Here is a 24,781-nt window from a genome sequence, read left to right on the forward strand (position 1 = left end):
TCTCTAGTTGTGGCAGGCGGGGGCCACTCTTCATCGCGGTGCGCGGGGCTCTCACTGTCGTGGCCTCTCTTGTTGCGGAGCACAGGCTCCAGACGCGCAGGCTCAGTAATTGTGGCTCACGGGCCCAGTTGCTCCGCGGCATGTGGGATCTTCCCAGACCAGGGCTCGAACCCGTGTCCCCTGCATTGGCAGGCAGATTCTCAACCACTAGCGCCACCAGGGAAGCCCCAGCAGGCGGATTCTTAACCACTGAGCCACCAGGGAAGTCCCTGGAGTTGGGTGTTTAACTCTCAGTTAGACTTTCTCCAGTGTTTACAGGAAACATTCAGCATGAAAGTCTTTACACAGCATATCTGATCCCTCGGTTTCTGCGGAGGGCTTCTCTCTTGCCCCCTCCCTGCTGTGCCCTGGCCGAGGACCCGTTAGTAAACCTCTCTTAGTGTTGTGATCACTTTTGCTTTTTACCTTTTTTTTTTTTTCCCTAATAAAAAAAAGGTTCATACCATTACATCATTGACATCCCTCTGAGTTGGGTAGTATAAACCTAAATAATTTTTGATAATTGCCTGTTATATTATGGATCTCCGATAATTTGTTCAGCCGTTCCCTGATTGATGACTTTCCATTAGTTTCTAATTATTTCACTCCACACTATGCAGTCCACATCCGTGTTTGTACGTGATAGTGCTTTTGATTTTGTAAGCTGGATTACCAGAGGCGGAAATGAAGGGTCAAATGATATGTATGTCTAAAAATTTAATAGCTTTTGCCATATTTCTTTCCCCCAATTGCACAGCAGTTATTACTCCTTCCAGCAACGTAGGGAGTGCCTTTTATCTCTCATCTAAAATTCCTGCCAGCTGAAGAGGTGAAAGGCATTTCGTTGTGGCTTTTTTTTTTTAATGTATTTTTTTTTGGCTGCTTTGGGTCTTCGTTGCTGTGCACAGGCTTTCTCTAGTTGCAGCGAGCAGGGGCTTCTCTTGTTGCGGAGCATGGGCTCTAGGCGCGTGGGCTTCAGTAGTTGTTGCCCGTGGGCTCAGTAGTTGTGGCTCGCGGGCTCTAGAGCGCAGGCCCAGTAGTCGTGGCGCACGGGCTTAGTTGCTCCGCGGCATGTGGGATCTTCCCGGACCAGGGATCAAACCCGTGTCCCCTGCGTTGGCAGGTGGATTCTTAACCACTGCGCCACCAGAGAAGTCCCTCAGTGTTGTTTTAATGTGCACTTTGTGGACGGCCAGTAAGCTTGAGCGACTTTGTGCATAATTTCATAATTGTTCACGGTTTGCGTTTCATTTCTACTCCTGTAAGTTGCCGCTTCACGTGTTCTTTGCCCTTTTTTCTACTGCGTTGCTTTCCTTGTGTGTATGTGTTAAAATGGTCTTTCCTTTTTTAAATTATTAATTATTAAATTACGTTGATAGTAGATAATATTTATTATTTTTAGATGAACTTAACCTGGCAAAATAGAAATATAGTAATCTTCTCTTGGACCCCATCCTCAGTTTTTATTCTTAGTTCTACTGGTCTGAATCCAAAAACCTTGGAGCCACCTGTCTAACCCACCTCTTTGTTTTTTTTATGTTCCTTTAAAGTAAAAAGCTATGTATTCTTTTTCATTAGAAAAGTAACATAACATTATGATTTTGAAAAATAGAGGTTCAAAAAAGGAAAAACAAAAGTTTTCTTGCTACCCTAACATCTGGGTTGCTTTTTTATTGATTTGTAATAGCTTTTGTCTGTTAGGTATACGCTTTTTGGCATATGTGCTGCAGATATTTTTTTCCCTTTTTTTGGTCTTTTGCTTTGTGTATAGTGTCTTTTGCCATAAAGCTTTCTTTCTTTTTTTTTAATTGAAATGTAGTTGATTTATAGTATTTCAAATGTACAGCAAAGTGATTCAGTTATACATACATGCGTGTGTGTGTGTGTGTATATATATATATATATATATATACACACACATTCTTTTTCAGATTCTTTTCCACTGTAGTTTATTACAGGATACTGAATAGAGTTCCCAGTGCTATACAGTAGGTCCTTGTTGTTTATCTGTTTTATATATAGTAGTGTGTATCTATTAATCCCAACCTCCTAGTTTATCCCTCCCCTGCCTTTCCCTTTGGTAACCATTTCTTTTCCATGTCTGTGAGTCAATTTCTGTTTTGTAAATAAGTTTTTACATTCCACATATAAGTGATATCATATGATATTTATCTTTCTCTTTATCTTTCTACTTCACTTACTGTGATAATCTCTGGTTCCATCCATGTGGCTGCAAATGGTGTTATTTCATTCTTTTCTATGTGTGAATAGTATTCATTGTATATATGTACCATATCTTTTTTATCCATTCGTTTGTCAGTGGACACTTAGGTAACTTCCATGTCTTGGCTATTGTATATAAGCTGCTGTGAACATTGGGGTGCATGTATCTTTTTGTTTGTTTTTAAATTTATTTGGTTGCACCGGGTCTTAGTTGCAGCAGGTGGACTCTAGTTGTGGCTCGCCGGCTCCTTAGTTGCGGCATGTGAACTCTTAGTTGCAGCATGCATGTGGGATCTAGTTCTCTGACCAGGGATCGAACCCGGGCCCCCTGCATTGGGAGCACGGAGTCTTAACAACTGCGCCACCAGGGAAGTCCCCTGGGGTGCATGAATCTTTTTGAATTAGAGTTTTTGTCTTTTCCGGGTAAGTGCCCAGGAGTGGGACTGCTGGATCACATGGTAACTCTATTTTTAGGTTTTTAAGGAGCCTCCGTACTCTTTTCCGTAGTTGCCATAAATTTTTAAAACCTCTTTATGTTATTTGTATTGCTTTTCTTTATGCCATATAGTTTTCCTCACATGACACTACTTTTTTTGCTGAATTTATCGCGTGGTGTTTTAGAATTTTTGTTGCTAATGTGAAAGGGATTTTATTTTCTTTTTCCTTTCAACTGGATCTATGACAGGGAGAAAAACTATTGATTTGTATATACTTGTTTTGCTTCCAGACAACTTACTAAATTTTTCCCAGTTTTTAGTCTGTTGAGTCTTCCTGGCATATAGTCAGATCATTTCCAAATAAAGGTGATTTTATCTCTTTCCAATACTTCTTCATTTTCTTCTTTTGTAGTATAGGTTGTTAGGACTTCTGTTGAAGTTATTAAACCTCTCTTAGGGGTAAAAATCACGTCCTGCTTGGAGTCTTAGCCTTGGCCGTCCTGGGTCAGTCGCATCATCATGTTTGCTCTTCACGGCAGAAGCTGTGGTATCAAGTGACTTCACAGCCAGGTTGTTCACGCTCCTTCCTTGCCAGCTAGATTCTGAGCCCTTTAAAGTTGGGGACCGTGTCCTCCCTGATTTTATGTCCCCCAGAACCCAGCAGAGAACGGGGCGCATAACAGGCACACGGACTGTCAGATGTATTGAAGGCGCCCCCATTCTCTCCTTCCAGAGCCCCCTGCTTCTTCCTTGGAGCCACCTCTGCCCTGCGGACTCTACATCAGATGACCAAGTGCTCTCTGTCCAGAGGGCCCTTCTCCCTTACCTGCCCAACAGAATTTAGATTTTTTTTGAGCCTCTAGACCAGAGAAGTTCCCCTTCTCAGTCTTTATCAGCGTCACCTGGAGGGCCTGGTGAAACACAGATTGTGGGGTAACCCCAGGTGTCTGATTCACTTCGTCTGGGTTGGGACCCAAGGGTTTTGCATTTCTCACAAGTGTGCACGCTGCAGGCCCAGGCAGTGCAGCTTGAGAACCGCCGCTCAGGACTGGAGTTGGTGACCTCGTGGGTGGAAGGCTCAGAGTTCTTTGCGTGAACGAGGCAGATTCTGGTGCTGGTCCAAGTTCTGCTCACGTAGCCGGGTCCCCTTCCCTTCACCGGAGGGGTGTGTGCCGGGCCCCGTCCCTCCACTGCGATCCCCTGCACCGCGTCAGGGTGTGTGTCGGGGGCACGCGGTAATCATCTTTCACTGGGTAGGCGATGCCAAGTGAAAAGCATTGTCCAGGCTTAACGAAAACTCACTCCCCTTTCCACCCTGTCAGCCTCTGCACTTCGATACCTTCACGAAAACAGGATCATCCACCGGGATCTAAAGCCAGAAAACATCGTCCTGCAGCAAGGGGAGCAGAGAGTGAGTGACCCTCCAGGGCCTGGGGAGGGCGGGTGGCAGCTGGGCGGGGGAGGAACCCGCTTTGTGTGTTTGCGTTTCTTTGCTCACGTATTTGCTTTGATCCTCTGGGAATGCTTTTTGATTTGGAACGAAATTCAGCGAAAAGTTCTCGCTTGCAGATTGAGGCAAGTTTGAATGGACCACATTGTTAGTCATCCAAGTTGCAGGAATCTGATAAGAAAAATAATGTTTGTCTTCCAGCTGACACCCCCAGCCTTTGGGACTTGCACTTCTTGGAAGTGGACTTTTTGTTTTCCATCTGTTTGAGAGCCTCAGCTTTTGAAGCTAACAGGGAGACCATCTATAAGTTGGTTCTGGACGTGGCCAAGAGGAGGCATTTGGAGCTGGCACCTGCCCATGGGGCCTGGTCCAGCCTGCAGTTTCCCCAGAGCTCTCAGGGACCTTCTCCGGGGCCCCCTGCTCAGGTGTGGGGTAACCTCCCTGTGCTCTTCCTGGCCTTGTTTGTTCAGCTGGGTGACAGGCAGGGGCTCAGCGGAGTGGAATGCAGTAACTCAGCTCCCGGACCGTCTGATCTCTTCCACGCAGCTTCCTCCAGCATCCTAGGCGTGACCCATGCCTGTCCTAGCTCTCACCTTTGGCCCAGTTCACGCTCATTCCTGCCAGTTCTAAGATTTGAGAATTAAAGGTATTTACTGAGAAGGAACTGGCCTGGTCCTCCTTTGCGTCTAGGTTTAGCAATCCTGAGGGCTGGTGCGTGGTCTGCTAATTTTGACCTTCCTCTGGCAGTTGGTCGCAGAGCAAGGGGGAACGTGTGCCTGGCGTTTTTACATTGTTTCCTTTTGCCCAAATCTACCATGTCTAGGGCATTCTCCTGTGTATTTGGTGGTCCTTTGGAACTTAGGGTCTTAGGATTGGGAATTCAGAAATATCCTCTGCTCTAACAGAGACGTTCAGAATTCGTGAAGGACAGTGCACTCTCATAACCATCAGGTTTCTCCTCCTCCCTTTTTTTTCAGTTAATACACAAAATTATTGACCTAGGATATGCCAAGGAGCTGGACCAGGGCAGTCTGTGCACTTCGTTTGTGGGGACCCTGCAGTACCTGGTAAGAGACGGGGTTTCCATGTTTGTGTGTCAGTTTCTGTCTGATGGCCGTGTCTGTGGGTCTCTTCCTCCATCCTTGCCTTCTGCCATCTAAGTTTGCTGGCTCTTTGGATGTTTCCTGGATGCCTAGGAACTGTTGTATGAGGTCAGACTCATAATCCATTCAAGTCAGCACGTTTTGCCAGCAGAGGCCTTACGGAGGGACGTGGTCGTCTTCTCATATCAAAAGGACTCTGCTCCTGGGCCCTCACACGAGTCCCATAACCTCTCATGCTGCAGTATTTTATCTGAGGACACAGAGTTTAAACCAGGTTCTTGCTGGTCTGTAGGGGGCCTCAGTTTCCACGCGGCGTCTCAGGGGCCATGGAGGAGAGGGCTGAGCTTCGAGCTCCCACCCTTTCTTTTTGTTATTTGGTCTTAATACTGCGGTTCTATTTGAGTCACTCATTCATCCAAGAAATATTGGTCAAGTGTAGTTTTAGAGTTTAGGAGGAAAGCAGGCATCACCCTGATAACACAAATAATGAAGAAATTACAATTGTGTTAAGTACTGCAAAAGGAAAGTGCAGGGTGTTATGAGAATATATTTTAGGAAGACCTAGCCTGGTCTGGGACCTGAAGGATGAGGGGGGGAAAGGGGGACTGGGGGAGGGGGAGAGAGAGGAAGTTCCAGGTAAAGGGATAGGACATGGGAGACCAGAAGGTGTGGCAGGAACCAGAGAAGAAGGAAGAGGGTATCTCGAGTTGAGGCTGGAGAGAGAGATAGAGGACAGATTATTCACAGCCTTGTTGGCTGGGTTAGAGATTTTAAACTTCATCCTGAAACCTCTGGAGAGACATGGAAGGTTTTTAAGTGTGAGAGGGATCGGGTTTACCTTTTGAAGAGACCACGCTTGGTACTGCGTGGAGGGTGAATTGCAGGTAGTGGGTGAGTGGTAAGGAGGCTGTTGTGCTGAGCTGGTCCGAGCTGGTGGAGGGCCTTGAGGATGTAGAGGATGGTTCAAGAAATGCCTGGAAGAGACCCAGCAGGACTCGGTAGTAGATTGTTTGCAGATGATAGCCAGTACATATTGATTAAAGGAGTCTACAATTTAAAAAAGAAAAACAAAAAAAAGGTTGAAAGCCACTGGGCTCGACGAGCTTAATTATCCTACGTGGTTCTTATATAGAAAGAGAGAAAGCCATTATTGAGGTCCTTTTGAGTGTATCCATACTTTCCACTAACCCCACAACCGGGCAGTGGCCTGCCGGTTTATCACCTGCCCTGGGGAGTAGGGGATTCAGAGCGGGAACTCGAGGCTGTGACTCAGCACGTGTGTCCACATAACGTGACCCTGTGGCTCCTGCCCGGTGTCCTCTGGACCCCTTGTCAGCTCAGCAGCAGTTAGTGAGGACCCCAGGCTCTGACAAGGGTGCTGCTCGGCCAAATTGTTCACTTGCGGGCCTAAAACTTCTGTCCGTAACCGGACACAGAGGCTGACCTGTGCGTCCCCACGTGTTTCCTCTTGGTTTGGACTCCGTGGTCCTTCATGAGTGTCATGCCTCCAGCCGGCCCGGGCGCAGTGCTGCCTCCACGCCTTCGCTTGTCATGGTCCTTCCTGCGCGGTCTGCCCTGAGGCACTCTGAGCCGTTCCGTCCCACCTGCGCTGGGAAGCTTCCCTCGGTCGTCCCCGCCTCTCTGCTTGGGCAGCAGCCACGCAACTGGCCTTTCCTACCTGACTGCAACAATCCGTCCCGCTGTCCGACCGCATGCTGTGGACCTCGCCGCTTTAGGGGACCGGCTGGCATGCAGTGCGTGCGCTGCGAACGGGTGTGCATGGCCGGGATCACTCCCCTTTGTTGTCCGTGCCCTGTCTTCCCCTCCCTGCACAGTGCTGGGAAGAGGGTACACGCTGCACTCCGGTTCACCTAAAATACCCCCAGGCCCTTGTTTCAGCACCGGGACTGAATGAGGCCCAGAGAGATCCTAGGTACCACCTGCTGAACACGTGGTCTCCTCCTCACCTGGAGCGGGGCCCAGGGAGCACGGGGCACGATGAGAGGCTGGGTGCCCCGCTCCGTGGTAGACCCTCAGATGGGGAGCAGCTCAGGTGTGTCCCGCCATTGTCACCGCAGGCCCCTGAGCTGCTGGAGCAGCAGAAGTACACGGTGACCGTGGACTACTGGAGCTTCGGCACCTTGGCCTTCGAGTGTATCACGGGCTTCCGGCCCTTCCTGCCCAACTGGCAGCCCGTGCAGTGGTGAGTGAGGGCTCGGGGCGGGCCGGCCGCCCGAAGGGGGCGGTGTCCCCCTGTCTTTGTCAGATGTCACCTCGCCTGTCCTGTCTCACTGGGCGCCCCAGGCTGGGCCCGAGACACCTGTGACCTGCCGCCCAGAGGAAGTCCCGTTAAGACCTGGCACGTGGGCAGTCTGAGCTCCGAAAGCCTGGAAAGATGGAAGGTTGTTAAGTGTCGACCTGGATTCTGAACCTTAACAGCTTTAAATCCAGTACTGTGTAAATGCCTGCTCTGTGCAGGGCAGGAGGTCGTTGTGTTTACAGAGTGTGTGTGTAGTGTACGCTTACACCTAAAACGCTGTGCATTAGTAAACAAACAGCATGTTCACATGACAAATTATGAGCTGTATTTATTTACATGAAAATTTATTGTTGACAAATTTTACTGTTTTTAAAAGCATCAAAAAGTGGCTTAAAATGTGAACTGAGTACATTTCCAAAAGGAGATTTTCTAATAAAACAAGTCAAAGGATACAGTTAAGTTTTTAAAAATTACTTTATATTTTGAAACTTCTTTTCTGATTATAATACTAACGTGTGGTTCATTGCATACATACAAGTTAACCATTACTGAAATGCATCATTTAAAAACTAACACCCCCCTAAATCAGTTAGGTTGAGAGACCACACACTAATTGAAATGATGCTCCTGTTGTTCAACATTATTTTTTTATCTCCAGTTTTTATTTTTTGGAGCAGTGGTAAGTTCATGTGGTTCAAACTTCAGAGCATAAAAGTGAAGAGTCGTGGTTCCTCCCCACAGGCACCTGGTCCCGTTGATTTTGGGTCCACCTCTGAGGATGTCTTGTACGTGTACAAGCAAATGGGCATGTACCTGTTTGTTAACTCATTTATGTGTGCCACCGCATTTTACCTCAGTGACAGTGTAATACGCACACTGCCCTGTACGTGCTCTTCCAGGATTTTTACACTGAGAATTTCCTCCGACTGCTGTGAACATATCTCTGTGTCTCCAGATTCTTCATTGTGCCTGTGTTTATTTAAAAAACAAAGTAGGTTACCATGCATACTCTCATAGAACCTGCCTTTCAGACTTGCTACTGAAAATGCTTTCTGTTCTTCCATGGTCTTTGTCACATCTGTTTGCTGTTCCACTGTAGCTGGTTTAACCTGCTCCCCATTACTGGAAGAATCAGTGGTTTATAATTTTTACTTCTTAAAATAACACCAAGAATAACATCACTGTAGGGAAATCCTTGTATGTCCGCAGTTATTTCCCTGGGATAAATTCCTAGAAATGGGATCAACAGATCAAAGATTATCCGCATTTTAAAGGTCTTCCATGTGCACTAACAAATTGCTCCACAGGAAGTTTGTATAAATAACGTTTCCACCAGGAACGTACGAAGCTGCCCCTTGGTGGGTCCGCAATGGCTGTTGTCACGTTTCTCAGTATCTTTCTGGAAACAGCGAAACCGTTGACTTTTTCAAGGGACAGGTACTTACATCATGAGATTGTTTATTTATAAGAGTAAGATGTAGCCTTTGAAATCAATTCCAGAAGAGTAGTTTTGTGTGACGCGGTCCAGTTCAGTCACCATTCACATGCCAGACACTGGAAGAGATGAGCTGGGCACGGTCCCAGCTCCTGAGGAGCCTGGTGACATGGCAGAGAGTGCCCTCCTGTGGGGACTGACTTTAGAAGAGGCAGCGCTCCTGAGCTGGGTTCTGGAGTGTTGAATTAGCTCATTACATGAGAGTCACACCTTATCATGTAACCATCATGACAAAAACTTTAAATGTCTGTACATCTATAGCGTTTTTAACTAACCAAGGAATTACTGCATTTTTTTCAGTTCAAATGTCGAGCGTTTCCATTATTTATAACAAGATGAGTTAAAGTCCATTAGAACTAGAAGAAGAAATGCTATTTGAAGCTATCCCTAATGGCCTGGCATCTTCATAGTAAGTTTTTTGTCTTCAGAGCCAGCCTCCTGTACGGAGCCGGGAGGCCGGGTGACCACTTGCAGGCGGACATCTCTGAAACCCAGTAGCTGTGAGACGTGCCTGTCTTGTCTGCCTTGTAATGCCTCAGGCAGCTTTAGCAATTTCACTCTCATCTCAGGTGGCAGGTAGATAGTAATTTCAGGACAAATGCAATTTGAGCTTTACTATCCTATCACTGAGCTACTGTGAAGTACATTTTAGGACCGGCCTAAGCAGTAAGCATTTCACTTACTGTGTCCTTTTCTTTATCTATATAGTTTCCCGTTGACAGACCGAGTTTCTATCAGAGGACCATCCCATTGTGTGTAATGACAGCCTGACTTAGAGCAGGCAGGTTCCAGCTGGACCCCAGCTCTTCCAGGCTACGTGTGCTCCACATGGTCCGGTTCACCCCTTGCCAGTGAGGCTTCAGGGCTAAAGCATTTTTCATTTGAATTTCTTACGTGTTTTTGAAAAGGAAGGATGTAGGCATTTAGACAGAGTAGAAGGGGCACCAGACTTTGGATCTGAGTCCCCGGTGGTGTGACCTTGGGCAGGTCACCTGATCTTCACTTCCTCACCGCTGAATGGTTGGCTGAAACCCATCTACCACGTGGGGTCATCGGGCAGAGAAGGGCGTGTTCGCAGTCAGTGCTTGATTATCTGTGAAGCATTATTCAGACTTATGTCATCACCCTTGTCCCCAAGAAGATTTGAAACCAGTGTAAAAATTTGCTTCCTTCAGATACTATTTCAGATACATCAAAAGGGTCTCTAGGTTGGGAAACGTAACCGTTCGTTCACCATCAGAAGTAACGCTTAGCCACACGCATTAAGAGGGAAGTGTGTGGTGCCTGCAGGTTTCACGTGAACAGGATCCTTGTGCAGTAATCTTGGTGTGCACGTCCTAATTTCATCCTCTACCAAAACGTGAGAGTTTGGTGTTCGATGAAAAGTAGAAGAAAGATAAGGATGAGCCAGGGTGAGGCCAGGAGTCAGCAGGACAAGGCTGAAGGTCAGTGACACTCACCGGGCAGTGCTGACGGCCTTAAACGCTCAGAGAAGCATCCTAGCAGGACGCAGACGCACTGGCCGGCATCCCAAGGGGTTAGCTAGCGACCCGGGGGCATCCCGTCCGGTTGTCAAGTGGAAGGCTACCGGTGTAGAGGGGCTGTTGGCTGCTGGGTGACTCAGGGTCATCACGAGCGGCGTGACGGACCAGGCCCTGCGTTCGCAGGCACTCCAAAGTCCGGCAGAAGAGTGAGATGGACATCGTGGTGAGTGAGGACCTGAACGGAGCCGTGAAGTTCTCCAGCTCGTTACCCCAACCGAGCAACCTCAACAGGTACGGCCCCAGGCCCTCCCCTCCGCGTCGTGTCCTTCCTTTTTTAGAAGTGGAGGTCAGAGCAGACGTCCTGGTAGCTCTGACGTGGGGACGTCCTGCTGTGGCCGGCACCTGGCATAATCCATCTCAGTGTTAAACTTAGAACGCCTTCCCCCCGACCCCATCTAGAAGTCATCTCCTTCCCGAATTCACACAGCAATCTGTCTGTACCTCTCATCACTCCAAGAAGCTTCTACCTCGCGTGACATTTGGTTTTGCAGAGGGTTTACCTTCTGGTCAGCTGTAAGCCTTTGACGGCCAGGGGATTACGCTTTATTTCTCTTTGCCTGCAGCCTAATCGTGTGTTACTGTCAACAAACAAACCTTTTCGGTTTGAACGGCACTGCCGTCTGGTCTTAGAGCCAGAATGTGAGCAGTCAGGTAATCCTATCAGAATTGGGGGCTAGTACAGAGGAAAGCTGCCGGGTGGCCACACACAGCTGAGGAGCACGGAGCACAGTGACCTTGAGTGTTTGGAGGACGGGGAGAGAGGTACCGAGTGGACTTAGCTGCGCGGGATGACTGGGCGGGCTGGAACTTTCTGGAAGGATCTGGAAAGACGTGCAGGACAGGCATGGGAAAGATGGGGGGTGGGGGGGGGCCCAGGAGCGGCAGCTCGTAGCGGTGCTGGCCTCTGCAGGGCTTTCTTGGGGGCGCGGCGAGGGCCGCTGAGGGTGCCGGCGGAGCCCCGCCGGGCCGGGAGAAGTGAGAACTTCGTCGTGTGGACCCCGCGAGGGGTCCCCGGGGCGACCGACAAAGCGAATTGGCAGCGAGAGGTCTGGATCGTGTGGGCGGTTCTCCTGAGGCGGGGCGGGCCTGGGAAGCACATAGAAAGCTCCCTGAGGTTCTTGCACAGCCATCTGCCGAGACAGCCCTGATGTGAGGGTGTTGGCGCGGATCCGGGGGCAGGGGGGTGAGCGCCTGAGTGAGTCGTTTTGTTGGAAAGGGTCGTCTTTCCTCAGGTTAGTTCAAACTCAGGGATCACTTTGGCCCCGTCTGCGTGATGGTCACGTGCGTGTGAGGTGTGAGTGCCTTTCAGTTCCCACGCGGGGCCCTGAGGCTGGCTCTGGGCCCACACGCACGCGCGCACACACACACACACACACACACACACACGTGCATGGCCCCCTCTTCTCAGCGTCCTGGCCGAGCGGCTGGAGAAGTGGCTGCAGCTGATGCTGATGTGGCACCCCCGACAGAGGGGCACCGACCCCGTCTACGGGCCCAATGGCTGCTTCAGGGCCCTGGACGACATCTTAAACTTGAAGGTGAGCCTGCGGGCCGTGGGCTGCCCGACCAGTGGGCAAACCCAGGCTCCCGTGAGGGCGTCTCCGTGTGAGAGGGTGATGGGACCCCTTGCTGACCGACGTGGGTCACGAGGTCGTAGCTGTGGCCGGACAGGAGTGGGAAGACTCCTCCTGTGTGTGGCCCAGCGCTGGCCTTCCTCCCCAGGCCGGGCCTCTGGGAGGCTGGGAGGTGTGGGGAGTGGCAGAGGATCCGGGCCAGCAGGCGGGAGTCCGTCAAGTGGTTTGTCCTGGGTTGTGTCGCAGCTGGTTCACGTCTTGAACATGGTCACGGGCACCGTTCACACCTACCCCGTGGCAGAGGACGAGAGTCTGCCTAGCTTGAAGGCCCGGATCCAGCAGGACACAGGCATCCCCGAGGAGGACCAGGAGCTGCTGCAGGAAGCGGGTCTGGCCTTGACCCCCGACAAGCCCGCCGCTCAGTGCACCTCTGACGGCAAGGTGAGACCGGCCTCCTGCAGGCGCCCCAGCCCCACCCGACCCCGGGAAGCTGCTCGCCCGTCCCATCCCACTCCGTCGTGCCAGGCAGTCTGTTAACCACGCAGGGCAGGTGCCTACCTGTTTTGAGGTTGGAATGCGAGATCCCGTGAACCTGATAGGAGATCTGAGTCACCCCATGCTTCACCTGTTCCTTCCAGACCACTGGGAGTGCCTTTCTTTTGCCTTTGCTGCCAAAGTGATGCTTCATTTTTCCGAGTCAACCAAAACTATTTTTGACACACCTCGTGTGTGCAGAAGCGTGCTGATAGCTGCACAGAAAGAGCTGGAAAGTTAACGCAGGAGAGAGAGTCACTGGACAGTAAAGCAAACCATCTAAGTTGCACAATAAAGACAATCAGAGAATAAAACAGAACAGAGTAAGTTGTAGATAAGGTTTGCATTTGGGAATAAGTGTAAAAGGAACAGCCAAGGGAAGCAGAGGCCGCGGCCCCTAGGAAAGGCTCGGTGGGCGCCCGGCACCTGCTCTCTGAGGACGGTGCTGTCGGGACCCTCTGAAGACTCCCCCCGTTGTTGCTTGAGAAAAGGAGGGGCTGGGTCCACGAGGCCTCATTTTGCTCTTGTCCCTTTGCAGCTGAACGAGGGCCGCACCCTGGACATGGATCTCGTTTTCCTCTTTGACAACAGCAGGGTCGCCTATGAGACCCAGATCTCCCCACGGCCCCAGCCTGAAAGCGTCAGCTGTATCCGTAAGAACAGCGTGATCTTTTAAAGGATAATTACTTACAGTGCTTGGGACGAGGCTGGAGGGAGAGCCCTGGACCAAGGGAGGGGTCCCCCCTGAGAAGATGAGTCCCTGCGGCCCTCAGGCAGCCTTCCTCACTTGCAGCCGCGAGGAGTAGCCCGGGTGAAGAGAGGAAAGGACATCCATCTTCAATTAATGTCAACCTCATTTAAACAGAGGACAGACAGTACTGCCCACAGGCCACTGAACTTGACCCACGTGACCATTTTCTTGATTTTCGAAGTCGTCTTCATATTTTAACAATCGATACGTGCATGCGATACCAACAAATCAAAAAGATTGTACGGTAGGCAGTAAGTGCCTCCGTCTCCCCGGCTCCCCAGGGGAACCACTGCTGCCTGACTCCTGGGTCTACCTTCTGGGGTGTTCTGTGCGTCTGTAACTTTTGACGTGCCTGTGCTCTACCAGGGCACAAAAACGTCTGCAACCGTAACCAGGCCCAGCACCCGACACGGTTGTGCAGCAGCAGAGCATTACATAACGGAGCAGTGTAGACGTGCCTGCGAGCCCCGCGGGCAGGAGGCGGTCCGTCGCAGGCACCGCTCCGTGACGGTCGTGTGTGTCTCTGGCAGTGCAAGAGCCCAAGAGGAGCCTCCCGTTCTTCCAGCTGAGGAAGGTGTGGGGTCAGGTCTGGCACAGCATCCAGGCCCTGAAGGAGGACTGCGGCCGCCTGCAGCAGGGCCAGCGCGCCGCCATGTACGTGCCCGGTGGTTCGCCTTCGCTTGCTCAGAGCTGCCCGGTGGCCTGGCCGCAGGACGGTGGCAGAGGCGAGGGCCCGGGGGTGGCCGCTGGGAGAGCAAGCAGGGGAACGCTAGTCTGGAAGGGTGGGATGGCGGGAGGCCCCGTCAGACCCGACCAGGCCGGTGTGGTCGGCGGGCGGCGCAGGGGCGCGGACGGGGCGGGGCTGCCGGACGGAGGGCAGCGCCGGGACCGCGGAAGGGCTCGCTGCGGCGTGGGTCGGCCGCCCTCCCCTGACCGTCCTGCCAGGCCGGGCTGACTCTTTCCCCGGGTCGTGGCTGGTTTGGGTCGCTTCGTGTGGTACCTGGCCTAATTCCAGTTTGGGAGCAGAACCTCAGCCATTGCCGAGGGCCAGGAGATCGTCGTTACGGTTGTAGGTGGCTGCTCTTGTTGTGGTTATGCTGATTATAGCAGGGGCCTGCCGTGGTGTTCGAGGCGGTTTTGTTATTGTCCGGGAAATGGCGCTTGGATGCCAGAGACGCCCCACGGTGCTGTTTCTCGGGGCCCCTGCAGGATGAATCTGCTCCGGAACAACAGCTGCCTGTCCAAGATGAAGAATTCCATGGCCTCTATGTCTCAGCAGCTCAAGGCCAAGCTGGATTTCTTTAAGACCAGCATCCAGATTGACCTGGAGAAGTACAGTGAACAGAAGGAATTTGGGATCAGTGAGTGTACGCTTTGCGATGAGTCTCGAGAGAGCGTCCCTTTCCTCTTCTTTCCGAGGTGTCTTTTGTCCCCTTGCCATTGAGCCGCTTGTTTTCTGTTTTGGTTTGGGGACGTTCTCGTTTTGCTTTTAATTTATTTTCCTTCCATTTCTTCCCAGCGTCAGACAAGCTGCTGCTGGCCTGGAGGGAGATGGAGCAGGCCGTGGAGCTCTGTGGACGGGTAGGAGGCGCCCTGGGGTCCCCAGCCCGGCCGAGGGCGCGAGGCTCTTCCCTGCCGTCCTCCTCTTTCTCACTGCGCGCTCGGCTGAGCTTGTATGTCGAAAACGAAAGTTTCCTCTCCCAGCTCTCTGCCCTCAGCTAGGACTTGCTGGAAAGAGGGGGAGAGGCAGGGGCCGGGGGACAGTGCAGCGGGCCCTGCCGTGGCAGGTCCGGGACCTGCACAGATTGGAGTCAGGATTACGACGTGAGGTGTCCTCTTTCCACAAGAAGGGGCCTTGGGCGAAGGAGGAACACGCCGTCTTGTCGGAGGTTGCTCTGACCTCCTTGGGACATGAAATCCCCAGGAAAGAATGGGTCTAAAGGGCGAGTCTTAGGACAGTGTGAATCAGATGCCACTGAAAAGTGTTGATTATGAGGCCAGGCTGTGACGTGGCAGACCTCACACAAATGGAAGACTGTGGACTCCAAGGCTTTTTCCTGCACTCTGTCACCATTTTCCCTGTGAACTTGGGCAGGGAGTTTCACCTCCGTGTCTTAACATCTGTTTCTATAAATCAGTACCGATGTGCCTCCTCAAAGGTGGGTGTCCATCGGCAGTACCTTGTTCAACCACAGGGACACGAGCGCACCCCCAGTCTTGGCACTCGTGGGTGTAATCCCTGAGATAATGGACAAATTTGGAGAAGAGAAGGTGCCCCAGCCGCTTCTCCACGCCAGGACCAGGCCAGGCCCCCACCTGCTCTGCCTCCTCTCACCCTAACGCAGCCCTTTGAGAGCCTAGTTCACGGTGGAGGAAACTGCAGCGCAAGGTCAGGTGACCTGCCTGAGGGCCACGCAGCTGGCAGGTGGCCGACCCCAGACCCGACTGCAGGGCTCCAAGTCCGTGTCCCTTCCGGCTGGTCGGCTGAGGGTCTGCGGTGGGGCCGGAGGGCTCCCCCGAGAACCCCGTGTCCCAGGAGTCTCTCGCTGCGTCCTTGGCCTCAGCACCGCTCTTCCTTCAGGAGAACGAGGTGAAGCACCTGGTGGAGCGGATGATGGCGCTGCAGACGGACATCGTGGACCTGCAGCGCAGCCCCATGGGCCGGAAGCAGGGCGGGACGCTGGACGACCTGTGAGTGTGTGTGTGCATGTATATGTGTGAGCGCGTGTTGTGTGCGAGTGAGTCTGTATGTGAGCGCGCGCGTGTGTGTGTGTGTGTGTGAGTGCGTGTTGTGTGAGAGTGGGCCTGTATGGGAATGTGTGTGTCTGTGTGTGAGTGTGTCTCTCTTTGTGTGTGTGGGTATGAGTGTGTGTGTCGGGCTGGTTCGAGTGCGGTCCCAGTGGAGCCCCATGGGCCCACTCCCCCCGGAGCTCGGCCCCTGGGAGGTCATCTCGGCACGTGCAGAGATGAGCACGGACACACCTCCGTCACTCTGAGCCTCACAGGATAGAGAAGCGCTGTCTGACCTCACAGTTATGGGGACCAGTTCAGATAACGCCCCCAGCGGTGGCTCGTGAACTACGGAGGCTGCCGTCCCAGGAGCCTTTGCTTGACCAAAGTATCAGATTAGACGCCGGGGCCGCCCAGCCCATCCTCACTCGGCGTGGCCCAAGGAGCAGAAAGTAGAACAGGGGAGGAGCCTGGCAAGTCTTAGAAGGTGGGATGTGGAAACTTCATCTGAGTCTTGATCAGGCACTTGGCCTTGGCTCCGGGGGCGGGGGGAGGGCAGGGGGGTGCCTAGGCAGAGCAGCCCCGCCTGCAGCCCTGGGAGCAGACAGGAGGGGCAGGTGAGCCTCGGGGCCCCTCAGGAGCTACCTCCTTGGGGCTCAGCCGTGTCCTCTGACGCTTCTACTAGGATTCTTAGGACCAGATGCCGAACATCAGAAATTTAGTTATTTGTAGTCCATGTTTTCTCAGGTCATTTAACCCTTTATTCTCCTCTGGTTTTCAAACGAAAGTCACCCCTGAAAATGTCAGCCCGTCTCACTGTGTTGGGGGCACTGGGCGGGCGTCTGTGTCTGCTCCTGGGCTTGAGTTTTCGGGGGCCGCGTTCTCCGGGCTCAGGTCCAGCAACAGACCGCACCCAGAGTCCCGATGGCAGGGGCCGGGCGGGCAGGGAATTCAGAGGAGACTCCTGTCCTGAGGATTCTCACTAGGCCTTGGAGGTGTTGGAGTTTTGATAATGAGGCGAGCCTTCCCTTGTCATGGATTTCACCTGCGACATCACCAGGAACGATCGTTTGCTCCAGTCGGGATGTGCTGCCCGTCTGGCTTCTAGAAATCAGTAGTGCTGCCGGCAGGAGTTGGCCCCGGCGCTTCAGGTGAGCTTGTTGACCTCTGCTCGACACTGACGAAGCTGCTGTCTCGTGTGTTTCAGAGAAGAGCAGGCGCGGGAGCTTTACCGGAGGCTGAGGGAGAAGCCCCGAGGTGAGTGGGCCACCTCCCGTGTCCCTCGCTACCCGGGCACCAGGCCAGCCCCCCGCGGACCGTGCGACCCCATCCCTCTTTGCAGACCAGCGAACCGATGGCGACAGTCAGGAAATGGTACGGCTGCTCCTGCAGGCAATCCAAGGCTTTGAGAAGAAAGTGCGAGTGATCTATACGCAGCTCAGGTATCAGGCGGCCTTCCCTCCGGCGGGGCGGGGCGGAGCGAGGAGGGGCGGCGGGCTGTGTGTGAGGCCTCGCCCACTCACCTGAGCCCCGCGGGACCTCCACCTGCAGCGGCCGAGCGGAGCCTTAACTGCCGGGGCTGCGTCCTGCTTCCTGCGATCCACGTGCCGCTGGAGCTTGTCACGTTTGTTCTTCACAGCAAGACTGTGGTCTGCAAGCAGAAGGCTCTGGAGCTGCTGCCCAAGGTGGAGGAGGTGGTGAGCTTAATGAGCGAGGACGAGAGGACTGTGGTTCGGCTGCAGGAGAAGCGGCAGAAGGAGCTCTGGAACCTCCTGAAGATCGCTTGTGTGAGTGACCCTCGGCCGGGCCCTGTGCTGCCGGCCCCCGCCCACGCGCCCGGCGCGGGGACCGCGGGGCCCCCGCCAGCGCTCCGCTGCTGCCGCTCGCTTTCTACTTCTCTGCTCCGTGACTTGGTGTGAGTGGGGAGGGGCGAGGTGGGCGCCTGTGTCCTTGTGTTACTTGTGCGTGTGGCGGCTGTGATAAATCATCACAGTTATTCTCACGGTCCTGGAGGCCAGAAGGCCGCCCTCAAGGTGTCGGCGGGGCCGGGCTCCCTCTGGAGGCTGGAGGGGAGAATCCCTCCTCCTGCCTCGCCTCATCTTCGATTTCGGCGGCTCCCAGTACTCCTTGGCTTGTGGCAGCGTCCCTCCCGTCTCTGCCTCTGTCTCCGCGTGACCCTCTTCTCTGCGTCTCTTTTCTGAGTATCTCTTGTAAAAACACTTGTCGCTGGATTCAGGTCCCACCCAGATAGTCCAGGGTGATCTCATCACAGGCTCCTTAGCTACACCTGCAAAGATCCTTTCTCCAGGCGAGGTCATACGCCCAGGTTCCTGAAGATCTGCATGCAGCCCCCGCGGTGCGTGCCCGTGTGGCCTGAGCCGTGCCTGTGCCGTGCAGCACTCAGCCCGCACTTTCTGTGCCCGCCGTCTCAACGTAGCTGCGATCCCACTGAGTGTTGCTCAGAGAGAGCCCTCAGCACAAAAGAGAGCCCCGGACAGAGAAGGGAGACGAGCCGGGTAAAAGCCGTGTCTTGGAAGCAAGCTGGTGGGACAGACCCCGCCGCCGTGAGGGCTGCAGGGAAGTTGAGGAGGTGACAGCAGAGCGACTTGGTCACGGATCAGGGGAGCACGGCTGCATAAGGTGGAGTGGCCGCCGCAGCCTGGGGCGTCAGAACACCTTGGTCTCCTTCTGTCCCGCGGATGGTGCGAGTCACAGAAAGCCACTTAGGACCTTTGTGTGTCTGTCTTCTACTTGGAAAGAGTAAACACACCTTCCTTCTAATTTCCTTGTAAGAGTTGGTTAAGCGACCCAACTAACGAAAGAGAGCCCTCAGATCTCTCTGTATTTAGAATCTCTTTTTTTTTTTTATATAAATTTATTTATTTATTTTTGGCTGCGTTGGGTCTTTGTTGCTGCGCGCGGGCTTTCTCTAGTTGCGGCGAGCCGGGGCTACTCTTTGTTGCGGTGCACAGGCTCTAGGTGCACGGGCTTCAGTAGTTGTGGCACGTGGGCTCAGTAGTTGTGGCACGTGGGCTCAGTAGTTGTGGCTCGCGGGCTCTAGAGTGCAGGCTCAGTATTTGTGGCGCACAGGCTTAGTTGCCCCGCAGTATGTGGGATCTTCCCGGACCAGGGATCAAACCCGTGTCCCCTGCATTGGCAGGCGAATTCTTAACCACTGCGCCGCCAGGGAAGCCCCTAGAAACTTTTACCAAAAAGCACACCTATAGATACAGAAACAGTTTCTAAAACTGAAATACAAACCATCAAATAGCGATGTTGACCTATCTCTCCAGGAAGAGCCTGTGTCTCATGGCCAGTTGTCTCATGAGAAAATACCCTGGTGTGGTGACTGGGACTTACCTGGCGGTCCAGTGGTTAAAGACTTCACCTTCCAATGCAGGGGTGTGGGTTGATCCCTCGTCGGGGAGCGAAAATCCCACATGCCTCTCAGCCAAAAAACCAAAACATAAAAAACAGAAGCAATGTTGTAACAAATTCAATATAGACTTTAGAAAGGGTCCACGTCGAAGAAAAAAAAAAAACTTGAAAAAAAGAAAATACCCTGGTGTGAATGCAAAATTTGAAACATCTGTTTGCTCCAAAACTGCTGACTCTCTTCCTGGTTTTGTCATCTAGAGCAAGGTCCGAGGTCCCGTCAGCGGAAGCCCGGACAGCATGAACACGTCCCGCCTGAGTCAGCCCAGCCAGCTGCTGTCGCAGCCTTGCCCAGCCCCTGACAGCTTACCCGAGGCCGTCAAGAAGAGGTGCGTCCCCGTTCGCCGTGCCCAGTGCAGGAATCAGGGCGCGTCGGTCACCCGTCGGCGGGTCTGTGCGTGTTCCTCGCTGTTTGTTCCCTTTGCCGGGTGCTGTGGGGACAGATGTGGCGTTCTGCTCTCAGAGCTCCTCCTGACTTGCTGACTAAGGCTTCCTCGTCTGAGGTCGGGTTGCTCGTTGCTGGACGGGAGCCTTGGAAGTGCTGGCCAGTCCCCGCTTCCCGCGAGTCCGCCCATCGCGGTCTGCTCGTAGAACCAGGTCCCTGCGGGCGCGCCCTGGCCTCCACGCCTGAGTCGTGTGTCACTGGTCCCTCCCGTGGCCTCTCCCTGCCCCACTCATCACCTGAACCCCTGCCGCAGAGCTGGGAGCAGAGCCCCAGAGCCCTTCTGGCGAACTTTTCCCTCCCTGCTTCCCCCATAGTGCTGCCTCCAGGCTCCTCCGGTCAAATCAGTCTTCACAGGAGACCATTTTGATCGAGTTATTCCTCAAGTTATTTAGGGACCAGCCACGGCTTCCTGCTGCCTCGGGGTCCAAGCCTGAGCCTTCTCAGGCCTTCACGCCACCTCCCCATTCTGACCCACTGCTCCCGGGCAGACTCCTGGCTCCTCCGTCACGGGTCTTAAAGTCTGGTCCAGGCCAGCAGCATCGGCGGGTTCTGGGTACTTGCCAGAAATGCAGATTCAGGATCAGGAGCTCGGGGTGGGGCCGAGCAGTCCTGTTGAACCAGCCCTGGCTGACCCTCCCGCACCCGGAAGTTCCAGAACCTTGGCTCCGCTGACACCTTTCCCCAGAGCCATCCTCCCTCTGCGCCCACCTCCTCCACGGCCCTGACACACGAGCACAGGGATCCTTCTCCGTGTCTCCTGGACACGGTTAAAATCGGTTCCTGTGGGCAGATCTATAGAAGAGAAAATAGATTAATGATTGCCGAGGGCAGGGGGCGGGGCAGGAATGGGGAGTGACTGACGACAGGTACAAGGTTTCTTCTTGGGTGATGAAAACGTTCCCAAACTGGATTACCAGGATGGTTGCACAACTCCATAAATGTACTCGAACTATGGAATTGTGCACCTTAAATGGGTGAACTTTATGGTTTGTAAATTTATCTCAATACAGCTGTTTTTAAAAATCCTGTTCCTGTACTTGGGGGGTTTTTAGCCTGTACTGTTTTGGATTCTTTATGTTTAATTTTTTAAAATTTTTTATTTTTTTTTGCCGCTTGGCTGGCGGGATCTTAGTTCCCTGACCAAGGATTGAACCCGGGTCCTCAACAGTGAAAGCGCAGAGTCCTAACCACTGGACCGCCAGGGAAGTCCCTGTTTTGGATTCTTAATTCTCTCCCCAGCTTACTGTTAGCTCCTTGAGGATGGTAACCAGGTCCCGCGCCTCTCACGGGGCCTCTGGGGCCGGCCCGGAGCCTGGAGCCTGGTTAGTAGCCCATGGATGAGTCTGGGCAGCGCTGTGCTCTGTTCCTTCCATCAGTGCCCCCTTCACAGTGAGAGGAGGGGATCGAGGGCCCTTCCTCCTGGATTTGTCACTCTCTTTCCATGAGATCCTCAGAGCTCTGGAGAAGTCGTCCCGGGGGCCCAGGCCGCTGTCTGTGTCTCCACGCCCTCGAGCCGAGGTTAGAAAGGACAGATGGCTCGCTCTGCTCTCCTGTTTCTCACCGCGGCCGGTTCTCAGGGGGACACGTGCATTTCTCATCAGAGAGAAGGAGAGAGCGCAGTAAACAAATCGGTTCCCAGAACTTGCTTCCCCCAGATCTCAGCGAGCTGGGGACACCTGGGGAAATTGCATGGTGTGTATATTTTTGTCCAATTCAAAAAGTGGAAAACAGGTGATTTGGGAGAGACCTTCAGATTGTGGCAGTTCGGAGAGAATCTAGTTAAGTCAGAAAGAGCTTCGGTATTAAGCCGGGTCGCTGCTTTTCCACGTTGTGAACAGTGGTGCTCGTAGCTGGATTCGAGCTTCTGTAACAGCACTCAACTAGACGGATGAAATCACTTAGGCAATAACATGGTGTTTTAAGACACTCAGCCTCAGAATAATTATTTAATTTTTAAAATCTTTCCAGAAGCTCTTTAGCATATTTGCAAACACTTTTGAAAAGTTAACATTGACCACGTTCTAATAATTCAATCATTTTTCTTAGTGAAGACCTCGTGGCTGAAGCACACACCCTGTGCGCCCAGCTGGAAAACGCCCTACAGGACACCATGAAGGAGCAGGACCAGAGCTTAAGGGTAATGGCCCGTGGGAACCCCCGCTGCTCCACGTCGTTTCTTTCTGCAGCAAACGAGAAAAAGCAGATCGAAAGGCGATGCCGTGCTTCCTCGATCTCAGTGTACACTTAGGATTTTCTAGTGCATACTTCTTATTGCCCATGATAACAGTGCTGATGACTGGTGAATGTGTGCAGGTACTTTATGTGCTTTATCTCATTTCATCCTCACTATACTTGATCCTGACGAAGAAGGTAGCATCATTGTGAGAAGGCCTCTCCCCTGCTGCACCTTCTGTACAATTGCCGGGCGTCTGTGTGTGGGGTGCAGTGCTGGGCTCCGGGAACAGAGCAAGAGCCCGTCACCACCCCGCCTCTCAGGGACTCGGGGCTTAGCAGTCCTAGTTGTAGGGAGGCTGACCTAAAGAAAAACGAGTCCAGATGCAGGTACGTTGAGACAAAGCTGAAGTTGCTGAGAGGATGCTAAATCATTCGCTTGGCTCTTTGGCCTTTTCCTGCCGATACAGTCACATGCTAGCGTCTCCGGAACGTCTTATTTTGGGGAAGAATCGGAGGGGATACTGCTCGTTGTAATCACTTCTTATTTATTCAAGTGTCCTTCTCTGGTTTGGGGCTCTCTGTGTCTCTTCTTGCTGTTCTTCCTCCTCCGAGCCGTGTATATTCCGATCCTTTCACTGCCCGTTTGCACTTCTGCCAGAGGAAAAGGAAGTCTGACCAGGCCATTTCACCTGGCGAGGTTGGAAGTCGAGAGCTGAGATTAGCCCAGGGTACCAGCTGCCCGCAGTGAGCATGAGTCGGTGCTGGGAGCTGCAGTAATAATACTTAAATCGCCTTCCCGGAATCTCAGGGCTCCAAGCCCATCCGAAGAAAAGCTCCGGCACGGTTTTGCAGACGTAGCTCTAGCTCAGGGGTACCCTGCAGAAACAAGACTGTCTTAACGAGAGGCATTTAATTCCCTTCTAAACGGTGCTGGTTGCCTGCCGAAGAAGGCAGATGTCTGGGTGGCCTCGGTGTCTTTAACGTGCCCGTTGACTTTCAGTCTCTAGACTGGAGCTGGTTGCAGTCGGGGGAGGAAGAGCAGCACAGCCTGCAGCGGGCCTCCTGATGGTGGGCGGCCCCGACCCCGCTGGGCTGCCCGGCCCGAGGCCCCCGGGGCCCCGCTGCATCGCGCCCGGTGTCCTCGGCACCCAGATGGAGACCTCGCTTCCCCAGCAGCCGTGACCGCCGCCGTGGACCGAGGGTGCAGCCCTCCGTGGCAGTGCCAGCAGCTTGTCTGCACGCCGGACGTCCTCCGCCACAGAGGCCCAGCAGACGTGGATGCCGAGCGCGGCGTCTGGGGAGATGGAGCCACGGCGGCCGCTGCCTCTGCGCGGAGAGAAGTGCCCCAAGTACGGTGGCTCCACAGACCACTGGCCGCACGTCTAACTGACTTTTAGGACGAAGTGTGAACGGCACTTGGTGCTAGCTGTGCTCTCCTGACCCCTCCTGATCTCCGGAGGCCTCATCCACCTGTCTTCACAGCTAAGGTTTCATCGGGATCCGGCTTCTCTCGAAACCGTGGCTTCGGCCCGGCCCGGTCCTCCCTCCTCTTCTGATTTCACGGCTGCTAACGTTTTCCTTCTGCCTACGACCTTGGGCCAGGTTGGGTGAGTGCTGCTTTCCCCTTCCGGAGTCTCTCCAGCCAGAGTGAGTCGCTGGTGCCAGGAGGGGAGAGCATCTCCCTTCCTGTGGGTCCCAAAGAGTCCCCGGGAGCCAGCTGCCATGGAGAAGAGGGAAAGAAGAGGAAGGTGTCTGTCAACCACCAGCTTGCTGACCCCTGTGCCCACACCCCCTGTCCATGGGTGTGGCGGGGTGGACGGGGCAGTTCCCATCCCTCGTTATCATCCAACGGTATTATTAAATGGATTTATATTTAAAAAGCAGATTCGCTATGTTGTAGCATGACTCAAATCCCACAGTCTATTTTTATAATACCTCTGGTTGGGACTTCCGAACTCAAAGTCCAACTTTAATGGAAAGTTTTATGAAATTGAAGGGTGCCTGATCAAACAGTGCCAGAGCACCAGCACTGCCTCTTTGACGTTTCACAAAAGCCGCTCCTTCCTATAACAGCAGGAAAGCAAAGTGAGTTCACATGATAACAAACAGGCAAGTTTGGTTGGAGAAGAAAGTGGGACGAGAAGAGTTTCACAGAGTGCCTTCCATGGAGGCGGTACAGTGGGTTCTGTGTCAGGGAAGTTTGGGAAACGCTTCATGCTTTAACTGCCTCTCGGAGATTCACCTTGTGCACTGGTTTATTAAAGAATCTGAAAGATCTATAATAATAAACTGGCTTAAATCTGCCTAAATCCACTGTTTACCCAACTCATTTGACAGTAGAGCCTTTTTTTTTCCTCCCGGGTGCATGTAACATTGATTAACGTCCCAAAGAGCTGAGTTTGATAAAGCGTGATTTTGGAAACACCGGTGAGGAGCGCAGTGGGACATTATACCAGAAAGGTAGGCTGGGACGGGGTCAGATTAGGGAGGGAATGAATGTGGAGTTAAGAGTCAGGGGCTGATTTTATAGGCATTTGGGAGCCACTGAAGAATTTTGAGCAAGGAAGGACATCACCAAAGCTAATG

General features: G+C 53.0%; 1 protein-coding gene across 3 annotated transcripts in view; it reads left to right on the forward strand.

Moving 5' to 3' along the window:
* IKBKB (inhibitor of nuclear factor kappa B kinase subunit beta) overlaps nt 1–24,498 on the forward strand; it is a 47,592-nt gene extending 23,094 nt beyond the window's left edge. For 2 of the 3 annotated variants that reach the window (XM_068531964.1, XM_068531965.1), the window contains exons 6-22: nt 4,022–4,110; nt 5,127–5,216; nt 7,331–7,455; nt 10,675–10,782; nt 11,960–12,089; nt 12,372–12,566; nt 13,198–13,312; nt 13,941–14,064; nt 14,620–14,777; nt 14,930–14,991; nt 15,992–16,101; nt 17,348–17,397; nt 17,483–17,582; nt 17,780–17,927; nt 19,777–19,904; nt 22,067–22,157; nt 23,196–24,498. In XM_068531964.1, coding sequence (XP_068388065.1) covers nt 4,022–4,110; nt 5,127–5,216; nt 7,331–7,455; nt 10,675–10,782; nt 11,960–12,089; nt 12,372–12,566; nt 13,198–13,312; nt 13,941–14,064; nt 14,620–14,777; nt 14,930–14,991; nt 15,992–16,101; nt 17,348–17,397; nt 17,483–17,582; nt 17,780–17,927; nt 19,777–19,904; nt 22,067–22,157; nt 23,196–23,261 — 1,889 coding nt within the window. In that variant the 3' untranslated portion in view covers nt 23,262–24,498. The remainder of the gene's footprint in view (nt 1–4,021; nt 4,111–5,126; nt 5,217–7,330; nt 7,456–10,674; nt 10,783–11,959; nt 12,090–12,371; nt 12,567–13,197; nt 13,313–13,940; nt 14,065–14,619; nt 14,778–14,929; nt 14,992–15,991; nt 16,102–17,347; nt 17,398–17,482; nt 17,583–17,779; nt 17,928–19,776; nt 19,905–22,066; nt 22,158–23,195) is intronic. The other variant, XM_068531967.1, reaches the window with a different exon arrangement.
* Nucleotides 24,499–24,781: the final 283 nt, after the last annotated feature.

Source organism: Eschrichtius robustus, chromosome 21, assembly GCF_028021215.1.
Source record: "Eschrichtius robustus isolate mEscRob2 chromosome 21, mEscRob2.pri, whole genome shotgun sequence".
In the NCBI taxonomy this organism is placed as follows: domain Eukaryota; kingdom Metazoa; phylum Chordata; class Mammalia; order Artiodactyla; family Eschrichtiidae; genus Eschrichtius; species Eschrichtius robustus.